This window comes from Lutra lutra, chromosome 2, assembly GCF_902655055.1.
Source record: "Lutra lutra chromosome 2, mLutLut1.2, whole genome shotgun sequence".
Classification (NCBI taxonomy): Eukaryota; Metazoa; Chordata; class Mammalia; order Carnivora; family Mustelidae; genus Lutra; species Lutra lutra.
The window spans coordinates 62,567,488-62,589,703 of record NC_062279.1 but is presented as its reverse complement, the minus strand read 5'-3'; the positions used below and the strand labels follow the sequence as shown (position 1 = coordinate 62,589,703).

The following is a 22,216-nucleotide window of genomic DNA, read 5'->3' as shown; positions in this document are numbered from 1 at the left end:
TATGCAACTAATGAATCAGTAGATTCTACCCCTGAAACTAATAATAGACTATATGTAAACTAAATTGAATTTAAATAAAAAATTAAAATAAATAAAAAATAAAGATTTCAAGACATAATAGCCAAAAAAAAAAAGGTTATATTCTATTTTCTATTTAAAGTGAGTCTTGATGAGTCAGCCCTTACCTTTCATGAGGCATCACTGTCTGCACTCTTTTCTAGCAGACTAAGAGCCATAGTGCTGTGACAATGAGCTGTTAAAATGGAAACTGAAATCCAGAGTAGAGACAAAAAATAGAAGTTTGTGTGTGGGCCAGAGCCCTAAATATATTTCTGTCCTGTGGTTTGCCACTGGAATTGCAGTTGTGTAAGGAAAGACAGTTTGGGACCTCTGCCATTTGACAGATTCTTAAAGATGCCGCTGAAATTATAGACACAATGGATTTTACTACTATGCTGAAAAAAAGTGCAGGAGTATCCATCATTTTGTACCATTTTCTGATCCATATAAAGAAAGAAAGAAACATAAGTTCTCTAACTGGTACACTTCTGTTCTTCAGAGGTTTGGGGATTATTTGGTTTTGAGTTTTTGGTTCTGAATTTGGTCTCTGAAAATCATTACTAGCATATCTAGACTTATGTAATAAAAAAGTTGGAAGTTCCCAGGTTCCAGGCAGCAAGTCTAAAATTAAGGATGATAAAACCTCTTTGGGTTTTGGTTTTATTACCCTGACCCTCAAGTACCATAAATCTTAGAGATACACCTGGAGATATTCATCCGGAAGATCAGTGCCCGAAACCCCCATCCTCCTCCTTCACATTTCCTATGCCATAGACTGTCAAACGTTTTTAACTGCAAGCGTCAGAAACACATTTTACAGTGTGATCCCGTATGCGCTGCTTTACAAAATAACATCCACTCTTACTGTATATGATGTGTTCCGTATTCTATCCAAGTGGTGGATAAAACCCATTAAGTTGATTTGCAACTCATTAATGGGTCATAATCCAAGGTCTGAGAAGTATTACCTCATACCTGCTTGGTGAGATTTTATCCTCTTCCTCAGATAATTACCATATAGACTTTAACTTCTACTGTCTTTTTTTAAATAAAACTTTAGCTCAAATTCCTGATACCAGATAGGAACCAGAGCTAAATTAAAACTCAGAAAAATTCTTGATTCAAGGTAATATTTAGATTTTATTAATACATTTAGATTTTAGATTTTATTAATACCGCTTATATTACAGAGTTTCTATACTTTTTAAATTTATTTTTCAATTGTGTCTCTGTTCATCATGTTTTCAATAGTAGTAGGAATAATGCTAATAGCTAACCATAATTGGGTAGTTAATAGGCAAACACCGTGCTGTGTGCTGGTTGCATGAAGCCATTTACTTGAAAATACTTTTGTGTTCACAGTGTGGCATCATGTATGTATGTAGTAGTTAAAGTTCAGCACCAGGGATGGCCAGTGGCTCTAATGGAAAATACTCACCCGAGTGTTCAGCTACTATTTTATCAGAAAGGGAATACTCCAGAGGCAGCTCCAACAAATGCTTGTGTTATCTGTATCTCTGTCAACCAGAGATTTTGCTGATCAGCCTAATGAATTCTGAAATAGGTTGTTATTGATGAAATTGCCGACTTGTTACTTTGCGTGTAATAAATGGACTCTCGCTGATCAGTAGACTGCCGGAAAACTGTAGAGACACTTCCTACTTGCTATAGAGAATCTAGCAAACCCAGTGACTTGAATCTGAGATCCTCAGGGCTGTGCTGGAGGCTCGTCCCTACCTGGTTTTGGGCCCTGCTGCCCCGAGGAATCTCTGTGGTCGCCCAAGGCTGACTGTAAGGGTCACAGAATCCTGCTTGGAATGTTGCTGTGTGTGCTTTGAGAGAGCACATGCAAGGGGCTAATGAGAGCACTTGAAAGGTCAGAGCTGGGCCTTTGAGTTGACTGGATAAGTTGTGTAAACTATTTTTGCACGGGACTAATAGATGTTCAGTTACAAATACCGGTGTGCGTGGCAGCTTGCTTTTTCATTCAAACCCGATGGCCAGCTTGTGTGGGTGTGGCTCACCTTCACCTACCTTAAAATTCTTTCTTTGGCCACTACACCTTATCTGCTGGAAAGACTGAAACTTATGCCTGACACCCGCCACCCACCCCCACCCCCGGGGTATAAGGTCACCTCCCAACAGTCCTTTACACACACCAGCTCACATCACTCCTGCAATCAGCTCGGATAAGGAAAGTGAGGTTCCTAAGTGATAAGCAACGTGCCCAAGTCACATGACCCAGGGGGCAGGGCCAGAACTTAACACCAGCCTAGCTTTTAACTAGCTGAGCTGTGATGGGGGTTCTTCAGGAAGTCTTGTGCTCTAGTGTCAGTCCTGTGGTTCACTAGCTATGAAAATTTAGGCTAGATGCTCTCTGGGGCCCTTCTCATTCTAACATTCAGTAATTCTCTGATTTTAAAAAGGTATTCAGCTTTAGAATCTTGACCCTTCAGAGGTGTACCTTAAGATCAGCATTTCCCCAAAGGTGACCCTCTAAATTATGGCAAATCACTTCCTCTAAGGAAAAAAAAAGATTACTGGACCTCATCTGATTGAGAATTTTTTCTTAAACTTTATTTATTTATTTGACAGAGATCACAAGTAAGCAGAGAGGCAGGCAGAGATGGGGTGGGGGGGAAGCAGGCTCACTGCTGACCAGAGAGCCCGATGCAGGGCTTGATCCCAGGACCCTGGGATCATGGCCTGAGCTGAAGGCAGAGGCTTTAACCTACTGAGCCACCCGGGTGCCCCTGATTCAGAATTTTTAAGAATAAGACCCTGGAGTCTGATTTTTGAAACATATCAAAAAACAGTATTATCCACCTGAAATTTTAGAGCCACAATAATACATGCATCCAGAATCACCTCTGGTTTCCAGAGTTGCTGGCTGACCCTCCCAGGTCTTTCGGGAAGCTTTTGTCCCAGCACAGCATTCAGGCAAGTCTTGTGTAGGTGCTTTTTTATGATAGTGGAAACTAGTCTGCCTCAGCTTGGCTTGGTTGGTTTGGGTGGTGGTGGTTTTGTTTCTTGTTTTTTCCTAACTTTAGTCTGGCCATGTTTAAAATTTTAAAACAACTCAGTAGGCTTGGACTCCAATTTCTCGGAATCACTCACCTCCTCTTTCCATGGCTTCGATATGTGATTCTGTGGTTGTGTCTAGGAAGGATAAAAACTTGCTCCTGTTTTTCTAATCTATATCTATATTTGTGCCTGAACTTCAAAGGACTTTTGAGTTCCCTTTGCATCAATGTGGTTAAACCACAGCATTTGGATGTGGAAGTATGCCAGTATTTCACAAGGCATATCCTGATCAAAGGAAAGCCATTCACTTAGTGCCTGCCTATCATCCCTAGAAGTCACTCCAGAAGCGAAGCTTTCTTTTTTAAGCTGAGAGTAAAGTTTAAGCATATTTAAAATAATTTCAGCATGCCTGGTATTTGAAAGTTATCCTTATATAAGTCCCTTCATGAAAGGAAATATATATGATTTTTCCCAAAAAATATTACAGTGTAATTGATACCATAGAAAGATTTTTTTAAAAGAAAGGAAAGAGGGGCATCTGGGTGACTCAGTCGATGAAGCCTCCAACTCTTGATTTCAGTTCAGGTCAGGATCTCAGAGTCCTGGGATGGAGCCCAGCATCAGGCTCCCCACTCAGCGGGGAGTCTGCTTGTCTCTCTCCCTCTGCCCCTCCCCCCAGTCATGTGCTCGCTCTTTCTATGTCTCTCAGAAATAAATAAACCTTTTTAAAAAACAAAATAAGGGGCACCTGGGTGGTTCAGTGGGTTAAAGCCTCTGACTTCGGCTCAGGTCATGATCTCTGGGTCCTGGGATCGAGCCCTACATCGGGCTCTCTGCTCTGTGGGGAACCTGCTTCCCCCTCTCTCTCTGTCTGCCTCTCTGCCTACTTGTGATCTCTGTCAAATAAATAAAGTATTTAAAAAAAATAAAATAAAAGTTAAAAAAGAAAGAAAATAAAAGAAACACAAGATAAAATCATGGCTTTCCAGAAGTCAGCGCTCTGAAAGGGACAGCAACCCAAACAGACCCATAAGCACGTATCCAGAAGTCGGAGACGGATGAAGGCCTGGGGAGTTCCGGCAGCGCCCTAGCGCCGAGGTTTCAGTTCCTGTGGCAGTCCTCAGCAGTCACCGTTCTCAAAAGTTTTAGGAATTCTTCACACCTCACCCTGGATGATTTCAGTCCTGTAAAGCACTAAATCTGAGCCCCACAATACTGCCTCATAATGCTATTTCTAACCAGAATCGTAACCCAAATCACCAGCATCTATGCCAGGTGCTGTACCAGGGAATCGACAAACACTGGTTCACTAACACCTCCAACTGCCCTTTGAGACAATTATTTTTACCTCATTTTGAGCAGGTGTGGAAACTGGGAGTGTTAGGGCTAGATCATCTGACCACATAGCTGGTAGTTGGCACGGTCAAGAATTTAAACCCAGGTCTCTGACAGCAAAGACCAGTTCCTTTCCATCACACCACCCAGGCTTCTCGAAATATCTGAGAAGGGTGTGTTAGCTGTGCTCACTCGTTCAGCCTCAGGGACGGGGCAGGATCAAGAGGAGGTGGTGTTTCCCCACGCCAGCTTCCCTGCCGCTGAGCTGGGCTCACGGTGGCATCTTGAACTATGTACAAAATCCTCATCCCGAGTGCTTCGAATGTCAACTCTCAGTGGGATTCAGCTAGTGCAAACTGGTATTTCCAGAGTTTCGTGTTTATTTCAAAATAAAAACCATCCCACCATAGTTAGAAGTGGCTCTACAGAGATCAGTTTTATGCATTAGTCATCAGTAAAGCACCCAAAATCACATACAGCCCTTGCTGCTGAAAGGGAAGCGCCACAAAAAGTGAGTGGCGCACGGTGTGGTGTTCGCGGGGTGGTCCTTTCTGATGAAGCCTCAGCCAGTCGCAGAGAGCTGACAAGGGCCCGTCTCCCAGTGCTTCCCACCAGCTCCGCACTCGCTGTCAGTTGCAGAGTTTGGTTTGGTCTTTATTATTATTATTAATATTTAGAAAGTTTGCCCGTAGCAGTACTAAAATGTGCATCACAGAACAACAGTTGTTTACTGTGTTTGAAGTGAAGACTCTCACCCAGGAGATCTCATTCACTTGAAGTTCGTATCTCTCCATCTCCACTCGCAAACAGAGACCCATGAATAACGGTTGTCATTTCAGAGCTGCATCTTTCCAATTATTTATTTCGTTGCTTCTCTCCCCAGAAGTTCCCTTAATTGAAGCAGACACTATAAACCCGTCTGCATGTATTTGATGACAGCCAGCTCCATGACTCTTTACAGCGAAGAATAAATGAGCCCAAAGCTAAGCGAGGGGGACGTCCACTGCCTCCCTGTCCCCCTCTATAGCCCCGTCCACACAACTGCAGGCAGAAATTAAAGTTAGCTGCCTGCTTTTTAAAGCCACGGGCTACTAGGTAGGTTTTTGACAAGTTACCATGGGGGCAAGAGGAGATGTAAAATTGGACACAACTCAGATCCCTGGGTCTCCAGAAGCCAGCTCGTTTGGAAAGTCACCTCTCCTGAAGCCGAGTGCAGTCGTGATAGTGTAGCCGTGACACTTCCCAGAGCTGCCTTGGCTACACGTCTGCTCTGTGTACTACTGCTCTCTGTGTTACAACTAGTCTCCCCTAGCAGTAGTACTCTCATATTGCTAGAGCAAACTTTCTAAATATTAAAAAAAAAACTTTTTTGCACGGACAGTGAGTGCAAAACCAAACAGGATGCACTGGTGCTGATGAAAAAAAAATGCTTTTAAAACACAATCTCCCTGATCCATTCATTCACTCACCAAGTGTTTATTTAGTGCCTACTGTATGCCAGACCCTATTCCAGGCCCCATGGGGCTACAGCAGTGAACAAAGTACAGAAAAGTTCTTGCCCTTATCTAGCTTCTTTTCCAGCAGGATCAAATAGATGAACAGTTAAACATACAACCATTTGGTGATGGTAAGTGTGATACAGAAAGAGAGACTTGTTATACAGGAAGGAGAATAGGAGTGCCAGGGCGGAGGTGGGAAAGTTTTAGGCTTAAAGGGGCCATTGGATCAAACACGGGAAGGACCCAGTGAGCTAGCTGTGTGGGTATTTAGGGCAAGGAGATTCCAAGTGGAGGGGGCAGTGAGGGCGAAGGAGCTGAGGCAACACTGTGCTTGGTCAGTTGGAGGACGAGGAAGGGGCAGGTGTTCAGGGAGGGGAATGAGGGATGAGGGAGGGAGAGAGCTGGTGGAGAAGTGATACCAGATAATGGGAGTGGGGCGAGTGAGATCGCCTAAGGCCTTGTTGGCAGTTTTTACTTTTACTTAGAATGAGAGGGGAAGCCATTGAAAGGTTGAGTAGAGTCTTGATAAGATCCCAGTCCATTCTGAAAGGACCCCTGTGGCTGCTGTGTTGAAAATAAAAGCCTGGGGCTGGATGGGTGAAAAGGTACAGCAGTGAAAAACAGGAAGGCCAGTTACAAAGCTTTAATCCAGACAGTTTAAGGTCAAAGGTAATGGTGGCGGAAGTGGTGTTGGATTCTGGGCATATTCGGCTCACAGAGCTTAGAGGGCTTCCTGATAAACTAGATATGCTCTTAAGAAGAAGGGGAAGGCGTGCCTGGGGTCTGCCTTAGACCTGGGGTCTGCATGGCTGAGGGTCTGCCTTCAGCTCAGCTGCTGATCCCAGGGTCCTGGGAGTCCCACATGCACTCTGCTCAGCAGGGAGCCTGCTTCTCCTTCTCCCTCTGCCTCTCTCTGTCAAATACAGAAAGCCTTAGAGAGAGAGAGAAAGGGGAATTATCCAAGGTGTTTGGACAGAGAGGCTGGAGGGATGAGACTGCTGTTTCCTGGATTAGGGAAGATGGTAAAGGAATAGATTTGGGTGGTGGAAGAGAAGGGTGTAGGCGCAGGTCAAGAGTCCCGTTTTGAACATGTTAAGTTTGAGATGTCTTCTCAACATCCAGTGGAGAGCTAGCCCTGTTCGTCTGGAGTGTTCATTGTATAGGGCTTATTTTAAGCTCACGGACAGGATGAGGTCACTAAGGAGTATGGAGACAGAGGAGAAGGACCCTCTGAGGACCAAACCCTGAGGCACTGTAGAGGTTAGAGAGGAGATGAAATTATTTTGATAATAAAATGATATGAAATTCTAAATCAGCCAGACACACTGACATCCAAACTTGCAGGCCTGTATTTTTCTCCTGCCTCCCAAGACTGAGGTGAACGTTAAATCAGAAAAGTAGATGCGAAGACACATCGAAACCTTAAAAGGAGCAGGCTCTCGTGTTCGTGGGGGTGCCTACTACCTGCCAGGCACTGTATTAGGCACATAGGATGCCTCCTTATCTCACCTAAGCTTCACGACAGCCCTGCCCAGTAGCTGTTATGGATCCCACTGCCCGAGCAGAAAACTCTACTTCCGTGAGGTCAGATAACTCACCCCAGTTCACACAGTGAATAAACAGCAGAGCACGCTCAAGGGCCTTTGTCTGCCTCCAGAATTCTCCAGAGTCCTCTTGCTCCTCCTTCTTACCAGACCTGGCTTCTCAGCCAGGCTTACTTTAGAATCACCAGGAAGCCGTCCAATAACTGTGATGCCCTGACCCTCCCCACAGCTATTACCTCAGATTCCCTTAGGCTAGAGACTTTCTAAAAGCCACCCAGGTGACCACTGGGTTAGACTGCCCTCTGTGTTGATGTGCATTTATGCACTATTGTGTTCCAGAAAGACTGAAACGTAGGATTTTACCCACTCATTTGTTGATAAAAGTGGCCATTTGTTTGTACTGACTTGTGAAAAACCATGGTTCTCTTAGATATGTGAAGTACTCACAGGTTAAGGAAAACAGAGGGGATTAGAAAAGCATTATTTCCAGAAATGGCTTCCAGGGCTTTCTTAATTTCTTCCTCTGCCTAAAAGCCTCCTAAATGAGGCCTTAACTCCCCAAATTTTGTATCACTCAGAATAAATAAAAGGCAGGAGGGGGTTAGTAGGACATCACATAGTCAAGTTCAACCATAGAAACCTGGGTCAACATTTTTAAAACAGATGGATGTAGGGGGGGGTCTTGGTGGCTTGGTCAGTTGACAGTCCGACTTGTGATTTCAGCTCAGGTTATGATCTCATGGGTCATGAGGTCGAGCCCCGTGTTAGGATCCATGCTTAGCAAGGAGTGTGCTTGAGATTCTCTCTCCCCCTTACCCCTTCCCCTCTGCAAGCTCTCTCTCTCCCTCTCGGTCCCTCTCTCCTGCTCTCTCTCAGATAAACCTTTAAAAAATAAAACAGATGGATTTAAGGATAAATAGTGCTGATTTCTAATCCCCAAATCAAAATTGCCTCATTCTTTTGTGTCAGGAGGCATCTCTTCTGAGGTTGGTGTTCATTATAAACATGGTACCATCGAGAAGAAAATGACTGCCAGAGGGTGACTGATGGCCGTGTTGACAAAACAAAAAAACACGTATTAAGAAAATACTGTGCATTTGTGTCCTGGCTTACTCACATTTGCCACTTACCCAAGACTTGGAAGCCTTCCAAAAGTCCCACTATCCACCAGTAAGAGGGTCATCAGAGCAAAATTTTAGGGAGCATTGAGTTTAGAGGGTAGGAGCTGTACCAGAATCTGTGAAAACACGTGTCCTGTCCATCAGCTTCTCTTTGCTTCAGACTTAAAAGATTGGAGTGTTTTACTTCATTTATAAGAAGACATATCTAAAAAATTCCATAAAATTAAACAAGACTTTCCAGAGCCAGAGTTCAGTGAGTTCTGTTCTGAGCCAGGGGCCAGGTCTGTATTGGGGATCTTGTTCAATGTATTCTGATGACCTTGTGTTATTTTTGCCGTACGAAAGCCTCAGTCTATTTTGGATATTTTCACATCCTGTGAGCATGAATAGCAGCCAGATTTTCTCTTAAGAAGACAAAAGATTCTTCCTTCGCAGCCTAGAAAAGGAAAAAAAAAGCAATCTCAAACTACTTCCTAGCCACTTTGTCTCCATAAATACGGTGACCCCTCCAGGAAGGCACAGCCAGCATTTGAATGAAGGCTCCGTGGCTCAGGTCTTTAATTCATTCTGGAATTCCCTGCTTGCTAATTACTCCTACAACACTGTCAGACAGGTGAAGGTGTACCTAATCTTCTGAGGCAGAAACCTTCAATTGGTGGAGTTAAATGTTTCATTGTCAGCATCTGGTGAGCCGGCTCAGGCCATTCATTAAACGTCTTTTCCAATCAGAACGTACCTGTTTCAAAACAGAAATAACACCAGCTGCTCATTTTGGTCTTTTCTTACATCTTTATTTACATACAACTTTACGGAAAGCGATGGGCTTACAGCCCAGGTAACTGAAGAAGAAAACACCATCTTTTCTTTTCCTGATGGGCCAAAAACCGTCGATCATAAAACTTTTATCTGAAGCAAGTAAAAGGCCGGCCAGCCAAGCACCTGTGTTGAAAGGAGTACCTCCTTTTTCCTTCCAGACTTTTCTTGCATAAATATTATTTTTCCAGTTTTCTCCTTCTGTTTTAATACCATCAAGCATCTCTTTTTTCTGGTGTCCCACAGCACTGTGACGAATTAGCATTTCAGGGGTCACAGGCACAGGGTCTGGTTGAAGACCAAGGGTGCGGGAGCCATTCTGTGTGCAACCACAGCCCCCTCTGGTCACGAGCTGCACCCAGCCTTGGGGAAGTGGGTCCTGACTGCTGCCTCGGGTTCCTCATCTGGGAAATGGAGAGAAGAATGGAAGCTTCATGCACACCATAGCCCTGGGGAGTGAACACATTGATGTTTGCACTCTCTCCGAACGCTCCCTGACCCAGAGCAAGCCCTGCATTAACTACCTTCTACAGTCTGTCTTCTGCCTCACCAACACACTAGTGAAGATCGGAAACATCCGTGAACTCCGAATGTGGCTTCTAAGTTCAGTACAAGATATGACTGCTGAAAGACTAACACATGACCACTGCTCTTTCATAAAGCTTTTAATTCCTGGAAAGGTGGTTCTTTTCTCTTAATTATGGCCTTACATGTGTCGTTTGTGACCTTGTATACTTCTTCATTGCCCTGCTCTTCTGGGGCTAATTCTCCTTTTTGGATTAAAAAAAAAAAAAATGGGGAGGTTCTGGTTTTGAATGACAAAGGGTAAGTCGCTCCAAATTGTACATCAGAAAAGAAATCTGACATTTAAAGCCTTCCCAACTGTAGAGGGGAAGGTGGTTAGCGAGCAGCGCGAGCTCCTGAGAGGAAAACAGGATGTTTGAGGCTGGTTTTGTGAAGCACGGTTGCCAACATCTCCTCTGGATTTTCAAGTGCCCCTTTCCCTCCCAAAGATAAACCTATGACTTTTTTCAGGCTTTGGGGGTTAGAAGTTAAAATTCCGGGGCGCCTGGGTGGCTCAGTGGGTTAAGCCGCTGCCTTCGGCTCAGGTCATGATCTCAGGGTCCTGGGATCGAGCCCCGCATCGGGCTCTCTGCTCAGCACTGTGCCTGCTTCCTTCTCTCTCTGCCTGCCTCTCTGCCTACTTGTGATCTCTCTCTGTCAAATAAATAAATAAAATCTTTAAAAAAAAAAAAAAAAAAGAAGAAGTTAAAATTCCATGTGCACCTATCTGTTAAACTGGGGCAGGATGATCGTGATTGTGTTTTTCTGCCAAAGTCTAGCCAAGAGGGTTGTCAGAGATCCCGGAGCTGCTGCTGCTGCCTTCGTAATCAGCCGTTGGGAAACGCTCAACCTCTGTGTGGGTTCCATGAACCGCCACACTGGGATAGCGGGGAAACGGCTGGACAGCTCGTATTTGCATATGTTACCTAGTTGTACCTCATTTTGGATGACTCTTGGTACAAAAAGGACAAAAAAGTTTCCTTCTGTATCTCATACAGTAGCAATAGAGTTTCATAACAAAGATAATATGGCAGGAGATTCTGGTTAAAGATGGAATGACCCCAAAAGAACAAGGAAGCAAGTAAAATGTAAATCATTGGCAAGGGTAAAGCAGCATAATCTGCATATTAAAATACCATGGAGAATTTTAGCCAAAGACCAGTCATTTAGATGGGAGTGAATGACGATCTGTGACATCCTTTCGCCCTTCCTGAGGGAATCTGCAGGAAGCTGACTTGCCAGTCTTTGGAACATACCAGAGTGCGTTTGCGGGGAGTCCTGGAATAGCCAGGATTATAAGCAGAATGCAATTTGGGGGGGCTGTGCAGACTAAATACCTCCTGCTCCAAAAGACCAGACCTTAGGGGTGCTCTTAACTGATCCAACAGGCCTCGGATGGGCAGCAAGCCAAGCCATACCCATTGACCTAGAAGTAGGGGGCCTTTGTTTTTACCCCTAGTAAAAGAGACACAAAAATCAGAGTAACCCAGACGTTCACTGAATCCATTTGCCTAACCACTGTGGTCCTAGCGGCAGTGCTGCATTCCCCTCACCACCATGTGCCATGATTTTGTTATTGGGTGGAATTTGCTCTTTGCCTAGATTTGGCATGGTACTATCTTCTCTCCACGTTAAATGAGTAAGAGCATTCACTCCTGGAAGGTGGTGAGAGGGGGGTGGTTACCCATTAATTCACTGTACTTAGAAGAGTGTCTGACACATAATGCACAAAGACCTACTACTTACCAACTTTGAACATTATTTCACTTAGCATTTATTTTTTTTAGACCTACAAAGTAAGCACTTTTTATTGATGTGAAAACTGAGGTTTAATAACTTGCCCAACCAAGGTCAAGCAGGTGGTAAGTGGTAGACATGGTACTCTCACCCAGGGCTCTTTGACTCCTGTGTTAGGCTTCTTACCCCCAGCCCCCTCCCAACCCTGTGTCAGGCTTCTTAACTGCTACACTGACCTGCCTTACGTAGGCTACGGGGTATAATAGATTATAAATCACTGCATGAAAGTGACAGCTATATTACTGAAAATTAGCCTGCTTTAAGGAGTATCCTAACTGAAAGCCTTTCCTAACCAAATTCTGAAACTGTTGTTGTACTTTATCATGGCATCACTTTGTGCTCTAGAAATGGCAAAAATTGCTCTTTTGTTTGGTAATTGACATAAATTAGTGCCAGTGAGTTTGACTTTCTGCACCTATTTGTCTCTGAAGAGAAGGACTGTGTGTGTGTGTGTGTGTGTGTGTGCGCGCGCGCGCGCATGAAGGAGACACAGGGATTGGCACTTCATGATCCTGGAGAAGAGTGTCTCTGTTCTTCAAACAGTGACTGCCTTCCTAGATTATGTTATGACTGGGGAGACCATCTATCCCAATGACTTTTTTTTTTTTTAATTTTTTTTTTAAAGATTTTTATTTATTTATTTGACAGAGAGAGATCACAAGTAGACGGAGAGGCAGGCAGAGAGAGAGAGAGAGGGAAGCAGGCTCCCTGCTGAGCAGAGAGCCTGATGCGAATCCCAATGACTTTTAAAGGCAAGCACTGTCTTTTCCGAGAGATTGACTGAGGAAGAGATAGAATCCAAATAACAATGTGTGGGACATTTAGATAGTAAACTTATGGATGTTTCTAACTAAGAACAGACTAAACAAAAGCGGGAAATCACCATGACAACTGAGGAGAGAAGCAACTGGATTCCAGATTTGCCAGCAGCTCTCTCCAAAACTCGGTGAAAAGTCTGAGAAAGCCTTTAAATGGAAAATAAGTCATGTGAATTCAGGCGAATGAACCCCTTAAAGACAGGAAATGATCCAGGTGATTGGAATATACGCAATCTTAGCTAAGTGAGCATGGAAGTGTAATATTAGTCTTTGAGGGATACAGAGAGTGTTTTTCAACGTACTTCCTCTCCTACTCCACACTTCAGCACTCCTTTCAGATTTCGTGTTCCTCGGTCAGTCCAGTTTCTTTCCTTCCTGCCACAGCAAATTTTATGCTAAGAAATACAATCCCGTCCCCAAGGGGTGTGTGGAGGCGTTCTCTCTCCAGTCCAGCAAAGCGACTAGTATTCGTTCTAGTTAAATTGTTACTTTTAAATAGGAAACCTTACTTTAGTACCTATTCCTAAATAACCATTTATTAAGTAGCAGTCCTGGGCTTAAATACTGCAGATTAAAGGAAAAATGTAATACTTTGCCTATGTTCAGGGGAAAACAGAACCTACCCCGAAGAAAATAATGGCAGCATGAGAAAATGCCACATTATCAGATGCCAGGAGGAAGAGTGACTTCTTTCCTCAAAAGAGGAAGAAATCCGTAGAGAGGACACCCTTGGGGTGGAGGAAATGGAAAGCGGAGCCTGAATGAACCCACAGGATTTAGGCACATAAGGAGAAAGGGCAAGATCCAGCAGAGGCTCAGCTTTTACAAAGACAAGAAAGTGCTAGACCTGAGCCAGTGACAGCAATTGGCAAGGGAAAGTTGGGCTTAATGGAGTTGGCACGCTCAGTGATTAAAAGTAAATAGACTGAGTTCCAATTCTGCCTCTACTGAAATGTGTGATGTATAATACGAGGCAAGTCACTTAACTGCCCTAAACCCCGGTTCCTCAGGCTTAAATGGGAAAATCGCCCCCACTTCACAGGCTGTTATGAGGATTAAATGAGATACTGCAGGCAAAGCACTCGGCATGCAGTAGGCCCTTACAAAATGGTGGCGGTAGGAACCGTTCTTCACCGAAGTTGAATAGGGAGAGAATGTGATGAATGGGCACTGGAAAGTCATCGTAATTCTTGAGCAGGCTGTTGGCTTTAATTAATGTGGGTTGGGGGAAGATTAATCTGGCTGGGGTTTTGGAGGATTGATGAAAGGAAGAGTCTGAAGACGGGGTGATGTCAGGAGGCTGTAAGAGTAATCTTGGCTTGATTTTCTGAGGCACTGAATTAGGCAGGTGGCAGTGAAAACTGAGGAGGAGGGAGAGTGGCAGATGGAGGAAAGAATCTATAGAATTCAGTGGCTTGACCGAGGAGTAAGAAGACAAATGGAATTAGTCAAAGATAATCCCCAAACTCTGAGTTGTAGAAACCGGGTAAGCGGGTTACACAAGCTGTGCTGACACGCATCCCTCTGACGGAGGAAGACTGAGGTATCAGGGCAAGAGCTACCAGAAGGTGAGCCCCAGGAGGGCAGGGACCTTGGCGGTGCTACCGATCTAATAGCCCCAGCAATGAGGACAGTGCCTCACATCGAGCAGAGGCCCAAAAGGTATTTTTTAATGAATGGATGGATGATGGAGGGATGGTGAGAACATGGGGCGCCCACCAGTAAGTGAACTGAACAGGGATGTGAAGTAGCTAGTTTTTATATTGTGAACAACAGAGCAGCTTCCGTCTTCAGCATGGGTTAATAAAAGTCCATATTTAATCCAGAAAGAAAAATGTTTCTCAAGAAAACATGAAAAACTGTCCATCCAATAGGAAGTATAAACTCATGCAACTTGAACATTGATACAAAGAGAATTTTCTAATTCAGAGAACATAAAATAAACATATTTAAAATAGGGAGAAAAAAAACTTGTTCTTATATGTATTGTTATATCCTTTCCATCCTGGGTATAGGATAAAAGAAACCCCTTACTTGCTTGTTAGAAGAGGAAAGCTCTCACTTGAAGTTCCTACTGGCAGATGTCAGTTGAAAGCTCTGCTTACGGAATATGCTGCGGTGTCAAACTCTGTTGGATAATTTTAGACGAATGTGTCATGTGTGACATGGAAATATGGCGTGCTGTACATTACTGATTTCCCAAGTGTTTGGAGCAGGTAGTAATGTGCTGGGAAAGTGCTCTTTATCTATCCACACAGTGTACTTGTAGAGCAATGGGGAAATGCTTTTGGTGGAAATTACTTTAGTCAGAAAAAGAATCCATTTACAATATGCGCCTTCTAACATCTTTCAGACAATGCATTGTATTAAAGAGGCATTTTTTGATTAATGTTTTATAAACATTTTTTAGTATGACAGCTTAAAGCCCCTGTAAAATTGTAAATGTGTGCATCGTGTTCACTTCCATAAAGTCAAATGCCATCGCATAAAGTCTAGTTGGATCCTGTCAACCACGGTGACACAGAATCAGTACCTGGGAGCATTAAAATTAATTTGCTTCATTTCTATTACTGCCATGATAGCAAGATGAAAAGATTCCTATATTTAAATTTTACTTTAAAAAGAAAACTCTAGTAAGTTTGTTTTTTTTTTTTTAATTATCGCCATTGTTTTTCTCCTACTTAAAGAAGGTAGTGAAAATGGAGTCATAGTCTGCACAGTAAATTTATGACGGGATCTGGGAAAGTACAGATCCATTCACTCTACACACTCCTTTTACACACCTACTCTATGCTCAAAGATGAAGGAAGGGCTGGTGGTAGTTAAGTGCAGTGAACACTAGGCTGGAGTGTGTCGCAGGTTGGGTAAGCATAGAGTAGAAAGGACCTGATGGCCAGCGTGGGACTTTGAGGACGGCATCCCAGCGGAGATGACCTAAGAGCTGAGGGCTAGAGGACTGGGTGAAGCGAGATGTGGGTGAGAGCCTTATAGGCCAAAGGAGCTCCTGTGCAAAGGCCAAATGGGTGGGTGGGGGGCGGGGAGCAGCACAGGGCCTCCTCCAAGCTGAAGCATAGAATCAGGCATGGGGAGGAGTATGACATATAGAGACGTAGAGGGATGGCGGCCAGGTCAGGAGGGTCCCCGCGCACCGCACTTCGAAGCTCTCCTGGGTCACAGACTCCTGAGGGGTTTGACAGAATCAGATGTTGTGCTCGCTCTGGCCGCAGAGCGGGAAAGAGCTTAGGCAGGACACACCTATAAAGCCGGAGAAATCGGTATGGAGCCAGCGTGGGAACGCCATTGAGAGCTGACTGGCCGGAAGGAAGCCTATGGGGAGGAGGTGGGGGTGGTCACTGGGGCACCCAGGAAGTCACCTCGTGCAGAGTCAGGTCACATTCCGCTCCTGGCATGCCTTGCCCATTCACAGAGCCATTCAGCAGTTCCAGAGTGCTGACGGAAGGAATGAATGATCTAGCGAGTTGTTCAACAAGTGAGTGAAGAGGAGGAGAGGGGGCACATGACCTAAGCTTCTGGCATAAGGGCTGCCGCTGGAGCTGTGATTTGACTTGAAGATCCCATTTTGCCCAATTCATGACCAAGTGGGAGAAATCACCGTGTGTTGAGTGCAGGGGTCCCTGCAGGTTCCTGACGTTGCTCTGTTGAAATTTGCGCTGTCATACTGATAGTGACGGCAACGTGGCAAAGATGCCCTAGAACTGACATATTAAACTCACTGCTTCTGAGTGATGGCCACCAGGGCATGGCACGCTCGACCAGGGAGAAGTCAGCTCTCGCTCAGCATCTCCCAACTTCTTTTCTACACTGACCTTCAAGGAAATGAAAATGCAAACTGGAAGCCCTCTCCTGGGGTTGGGGGCTACTGAAAGGAAAGCAGGGAAAAAGAAAGACGGAAAGATGCAGATAATAGGGGATGAAAAAAACGCTAATAATTGGAGAGGAAAGTAGAAACAAAGGATAGAAAAGTAAGGTGAGTTTTAAGACTGAAGGAAGATAAAGGTACCTGAAACAAATAACATGTCACTTGAATCGCTGGGGTCCCCCTCCCCTCACGAAGTGATTGAGCTGTGCATCCCCCCACCCCACCCCAGGAGAGGGACAAGCAAGAACACATGACAGCCACTTGGGTCCTAAGCCCCAGAAGCTAGGCTGTTTGTTATATCATGCTCAATCCTATTTTTAACATTTGTCGCTTGGATGGCTAATGATAGGAAATTTGATTAACGATTAACAAGGAGGTATTGCAGGCATGTAAGGTGGGGAGGAGAAATCCTATTCAGTTCGGCAAATGTCTGCAGCAGCTGCTAGTCATCACGGATCCCTTCTCTTTTTGACAAAGAGAAGTGAGGTGAGTAACTGTAAGGCCAGGCAAAGCCAGGGTCAGTCAGGAAAAGACAAAGCACTCTCTCAACCCAGGAAAGATTAAGCAGTGTCGGAAGGTGGAAGGGGGACAGTGAGGTCGCTCTAGCAGCCCCAGACCCCTCCTCCTCCAGCCTTTCTCTATCGCCCCTGCTGGCAGAAGCATCCAGGGAGCTGGCAGCCAGGCAGGGATGTTCGCAGAGTCCTGAGCAGCGTGTACATCCAGAAGGGTGCGTTTGCAGATGAGATCCAGGAGCCGAAGAACCAGCGCAGGGCCAGAAGAGAACTTCACGCAAATTGCGATGAGGATTCCAAGAAGGTAGAAGGTCACTTGTACACGGGAAGCTTCTTGAGAGTAAGGACTTCGCTACATCTTCCCATCTGTGTGCCCTAGTCACTACAGGGGAGTCCTAGCAGTCACTTAGGTCCTCAAGCTTATGAAATCACAGGAACATCCTGGTATGGGTAGCAGGGGATGAGGTCTTCTGCTTCTGGAAGGGCTTCGGCTTCGTCTCCAAGAGGAAGGAGTTCCAAAAGAGCTTTTGGACGAGAAAGTGTTTTTGTGTACCAAAAAGCTGCATTTCTGCTTAATGAAGCTGCAGCCCCCGTGACATGGTGAACTGAAGACCCCTGAGACCTTGAACCTTCCCTGGCACAGAGGGCTGGAAATGCAGGTTGCCCGGGTTGCAGTTCAGACCCCTCCACCTGGGACAGTTCCTGACCCTGAGGTGTCTCTGTTTCCTCATCAGTAGCATGGTGCGAACGCTAGTTTTCATCAGCCTTGCAGGGTTATCGCAAGGCTTCATTCAGTCACGGGAGAGCACTTGGGTGGCATGTGACATCTAGTAAGCTCTCACTGCATGCTAACAAGGATCGGCGTCATTATTGCAAGCTCTGTGTACCTACTTCCCCACGCTAAGGTGAATCTCTGCTGTGGCTTACCTTGAGATACCTCGTCTCTCTTGCAGCCAATTTTTGGTTTACTGACCGTAATAGCAGAGCCCACTTCAGCCGAGGAACGGCACAGAGCCCGAGTCTTTGCCTCGAAAGGGTAGCTCGAGTGATTTGGCCCAGCAGCCCTGGTCCTTGAACTTCGGGTCAGAAACCCCCACTGTTCTCACTTACATGGACGAGTATCTCCATCTTCCTATCATTTGCTCCCCCCACCCCTGCTCCTGAACGCCGTCCCTTTGAGCCAAATAACCTTTCCCAGAAACAGGAGGAGGGTGCTCAGCTCTTCTTTTCTCATCATGATAACTTCCCAGGATCATAATATCAGATGCCGCTTTTTGACTCAGTTGATAAAGTCTACTGTTTCTTAAAAAGAAGGCTGTTTTGTTTTTTATATTGGTGAGAAGACAGAAAGTGCAAAACTCTAAGCATGTACTTTCCAAGCTTTGAGAGAGATTGTTGGGGACGAGTTAAGTGTTTTCAGTTTACGGCAATGATTTGTGAGGCTATGAAAAAGAAAGCAGCTATGAAATACATTTTTGCATAAAGGTTTGAAATTTATTAGAAGGTAAAAATAATTGAAAAAGCGGAGCTTTCCTCAGTGGGTTATAATAAAAAGTTATTTATGTGCCATCAGTGTGCATGTTTAGGAGGTTGGGTCCTTCTCAGAGGCTGTTCTCAAAGAAACAAGAAGGAAGCTAAGCTATTCTGTTGAAAAAGCTGACATACATACATGGTAATTCTGACAACTGGGCCATATTAAAACAATTGGTAATAACAGTCAAATTGCCGGTGTCTGCTTTCTCTTATAAAAGCTTAATAGGTACACACTACAGACAGCTGTTTACAAAATCTGCAGACCTTGCCCTTGGTGTAATAGAATGGTAGACTCAGAAAGTAGTATTCATTTACCTGAGTTCCATTAAGACCTTCACTGTGGGGTTTAAGCATTCAGCCCTAAACTTAGAATTCACCTGCCATATAATAGCTCATAAAGTGCTTTGAGGTCATTGGCCAAAAGAAAAGGCACAAAGCCTTTATTAATGTTCATTTAGCAAAAGTACCCTCCCGATTAAAATGGTATATATCATATATTACCTTACCATATCCTTTCGGTTCTCAAAAGTGAACTTTGGGACATGAAATGATGCCAGGCAGGCCTCCAGCAGCCTGTTTCCCTACTAAGCAAGGAAAGATCCATTTTGAATCTCTGCTTTACTCATGTTCTTTGGTCTTCTGAGAAGCAGTGCCTCTCTCTTCTCCTTGTAGACAGCCTGGTAATTGGCAGTGGCAATTAGTGGTACCTTTGAACACTGACCACCTTTTTCATTTCATCTGTTCTGGGTAGAGCTTAGAGTTTTCTGCAATGAAAGGAAGAATGGAAAGATTTGATGAGTCTGTTGAGACATTCCCTATGAACACAAAGGGGGAAAAGATGGTAATGACCTAGTCCAGAGCTCCAGTTTTAATGGGGTGGGTCTTTGGTATGATGACAGACTGAATTTACCTCTAGATTTTCTGTCTTCCTTGCTCCTCAGGAATTCCAATGCTGAAGATCGTGTTTGCGGGCCACGAGCACCTCTCTCTAATATCTGTGCCCTTGCTCATATACCATCCAGTTCAGATCCTTCTGGGAAGTGTGTTGGTGCCCACAATAAAGTCTTGGATGGTGTCAAGGCAGAAGGTGAGCCTCTGGAAAGATCTCGTTTGCATCCAAATCAGACTGAAATGCTATTTCTGAATTTTAGCTCTTCATATACTTTAACTTTTGCTAGCATATCCTCATCCTCAAGTACATATTTTCTTAACCAATCATAATAATAATGATGCACTGATCCATTTCGATTTGAAAAGGATGACTGAGAGTTCCATGTTGTATATTGTTATGAAAGTACAGCTATACCCAAAATGCAGTTTTAAAAAGCTTTTTTAAAAAAAAAATCCACTCATATTGGAAGGCATAATGCAATGTGGTAAAGGTGAGTATACTCAAAATACCCGTACCCCTCCACTCAGGTGTACCCCTTCTTTTCCCCACCCCGACTTTCCTGCATGTCCTGATTTCACATGCCTTTCTAAACATGATAGCACCAGGCTTTATCTAAAATGTCTACTTTATCTTTAATTTTCCGGACACCTAGAAACTTCTATGCACAGCAAAACAGCACAACAAATGTGTTGGTGCATTTAAAAACTTTAATTAGCAAAGGAACGTACACAGTGTCAATTTCACCACTTTGCTCAGAGTCTTGTAACTTATTCGATATCCATAGATGTGATTTCCTAAATTAGCAGCCAACATAAAATCAGGGTGATTCATACAAAGTTTAGATGCCGCGTATACCATCGGAGCATCCGTCGGGCTGGCTGCTTCCCAGTGGCTCAGAACTTACAGGACTTCTCTGAGCCTGGACACAAGGTGGCAGCTGTTATCAGGAGAAGAGGAGGAAAAAGAGAGCCAGTGGCCAGGGCGTGCCCTGTGTTGTGTCACTAGGGTCCTAAAAGTGGGATAGCCACACTACCACCTATTGAGCTCTGTGTGTACTGAGCACATACTGTCTTCCCTCACAGGCATGGACCTGCAGGCTCAGCGCCTCCTCTCTGGGAGCCCTTGGCTACATTATTTCACTTCTCTGTACCTCAGTTTCTGCCACTCTGAGACTAACAATAATTTCTGCTCTTCAGAGTTCCAGAGGCTTCTCCGGCAGATGTTTGATAAAAACTAGCTGCTGTAATTATCATTGTTGTCCTTGTTTTCATTACTGTCTACGGCACTGTAGCAGTTCTGCTGTTGACATCAGACAGCTCAGGAAGGAGGCTTGGGGAGTCGAGCAACTTGCTGGAGGTTACGTGGATGGGTTAGTCAGTTCTAGAGGCGGGACTAGAACCCTGGTCTGTTTGGTTCCCAACATCCTCCCCCGATACCACAAGGATACTGAAGGAGTGCCCAGATCCCCAGGATCCTACCGGAACAAGTTAGCCCACCCAGCACCTTCGTTTATTTTTCCACTTACCAGAATGGAAGTGATTACCATTCCTTACTGGGTACCACTCCGGGCTCTGGTCCGCCCACCCAAGAGTTGGTAGAGGAGCAGTTTAGTACCTTTATAGTTCTATCACTAGTTATCCCTTTGAAAACTTCCATTTATATCTGTCAGTGTGTATGTGCACTGTGGGTCACCATTGATACACAAAAATTTTGGCAAAGAATGAAAGCATTTAAAAATCCTAATATCCTGTCAGAAATATGCAGTTGTAGTGAACAACAAATTAAACAGAATGAAATTGTCTTCTCAGTGTTTAAAAGCAGAGTGACACAGGCATTTCCAAAAGGGAGGCTAAATTGGACAATGCTGTTCACTCTCCTTTTGCACAGAAACCACTCCAAACCCAGGAGGTGTTGGCTACCTTAGAATAATCCAGAAAGTATGGAATATTTGCCCATCCCATTTGACCACAAACATAAATGCAAACTATCAACCATAAGGGTATCCATGAGTATCCCTTCTGCTTTACAAATAAGGCTGATTGAGACCCCCCCCCTTCAGTGCACAGTGGGATGGTATGAGCAGCTGGTTGGGGCTGGAGAAAGGGCAAAGTCTTCTGGCCCGTGAGGGGGGCAGGTGGGCCTGTTTGTGTCCAGAGGTTTGGATCATTGGTTATGTAATGTTCTCGGGGTGGGCAGGCTTTGTCTTCCTTCTAGTAGCATAAATTATCTGGTGTTAATTGATGCTTTCATTTTGTTCATAGATACTGTCCAGCTCTGAACATCATGTTGTCCTTTCTTATAGGGAGTGAAGTTGACGAGACCAACAGTATAACGAAGGAGGCACTCTTTATGCAGCAATGTATATTTGTACAGAATTGTACATACAAACAGTTCTGAAGACTTGTACTTGTGAATGTTGCTTCGATGCATATTTTATTTTTTTACACAAGAATATGATAAAAAAAAGTTTAAGTGCCTTAAAATGTATTGGACAGGAGCGTTATTTCCAGAACCTAATTTGTTGGTTACTGGCAGGGGTGGTACCGTATTTTGGAGTGGTTTAATTTTTTTTTTTATTTCCAAACACGGGAAACCATGATCATGACAAAAAGCAAATGTGCTTTCCTCGTACCACCTTTGGTGCAGAACAACCCTACACTAGTTACTGTGCTGTTTGAAATGAGGTCACACCATCAGGAAAATGCCCTTCTGATGACAGTGAAAATTTCCAAAGTCTTATTCATGAATACTTTGATTTAGTGTGTGATTCTTTGTTTCTACAACTGTGACATGCCTCTTCCTTATCAACTCAGCAGGGGTCATG

At 44.3% G+C, this 22,216-nt stretch overlaps 1 protein-coding gene across 2 annotated transcripts in view; it reads left to right on the top strand.

The window, feature by feature from the left end:
* SLC10A7 (solute carrier family 10 member 7) overlaps nucleotides 1-21,864 on the top strand; it is a 253,644-nt gene extending 231,780 nt beyond the window's left edge. The window contains exons 11-12 of one of the 2 annotated variants that reach the window (XM_047717579.1): nucleotides 19,442-19,587; nucleotides 21,654-21,864. In XM_047717579.1, the coding sequence (XP_047573535.1) occupies nucleotides 19,442-19,587; nucleotides 21,654-21,701 (194 nt within the window). In that variant the 3' untranslated portion in view covers nucleotides 21,702-21,864. The remainder of the gene's footprint in view (nucleotides 1-19,441; nucleotides 19,588-21,653) is intronic. The other variant, XM_047717580.1, reaches the window with a different exon arrangement.
* Nucleotides 21,865-22,216: the final 352 nt, after the last annotated feature.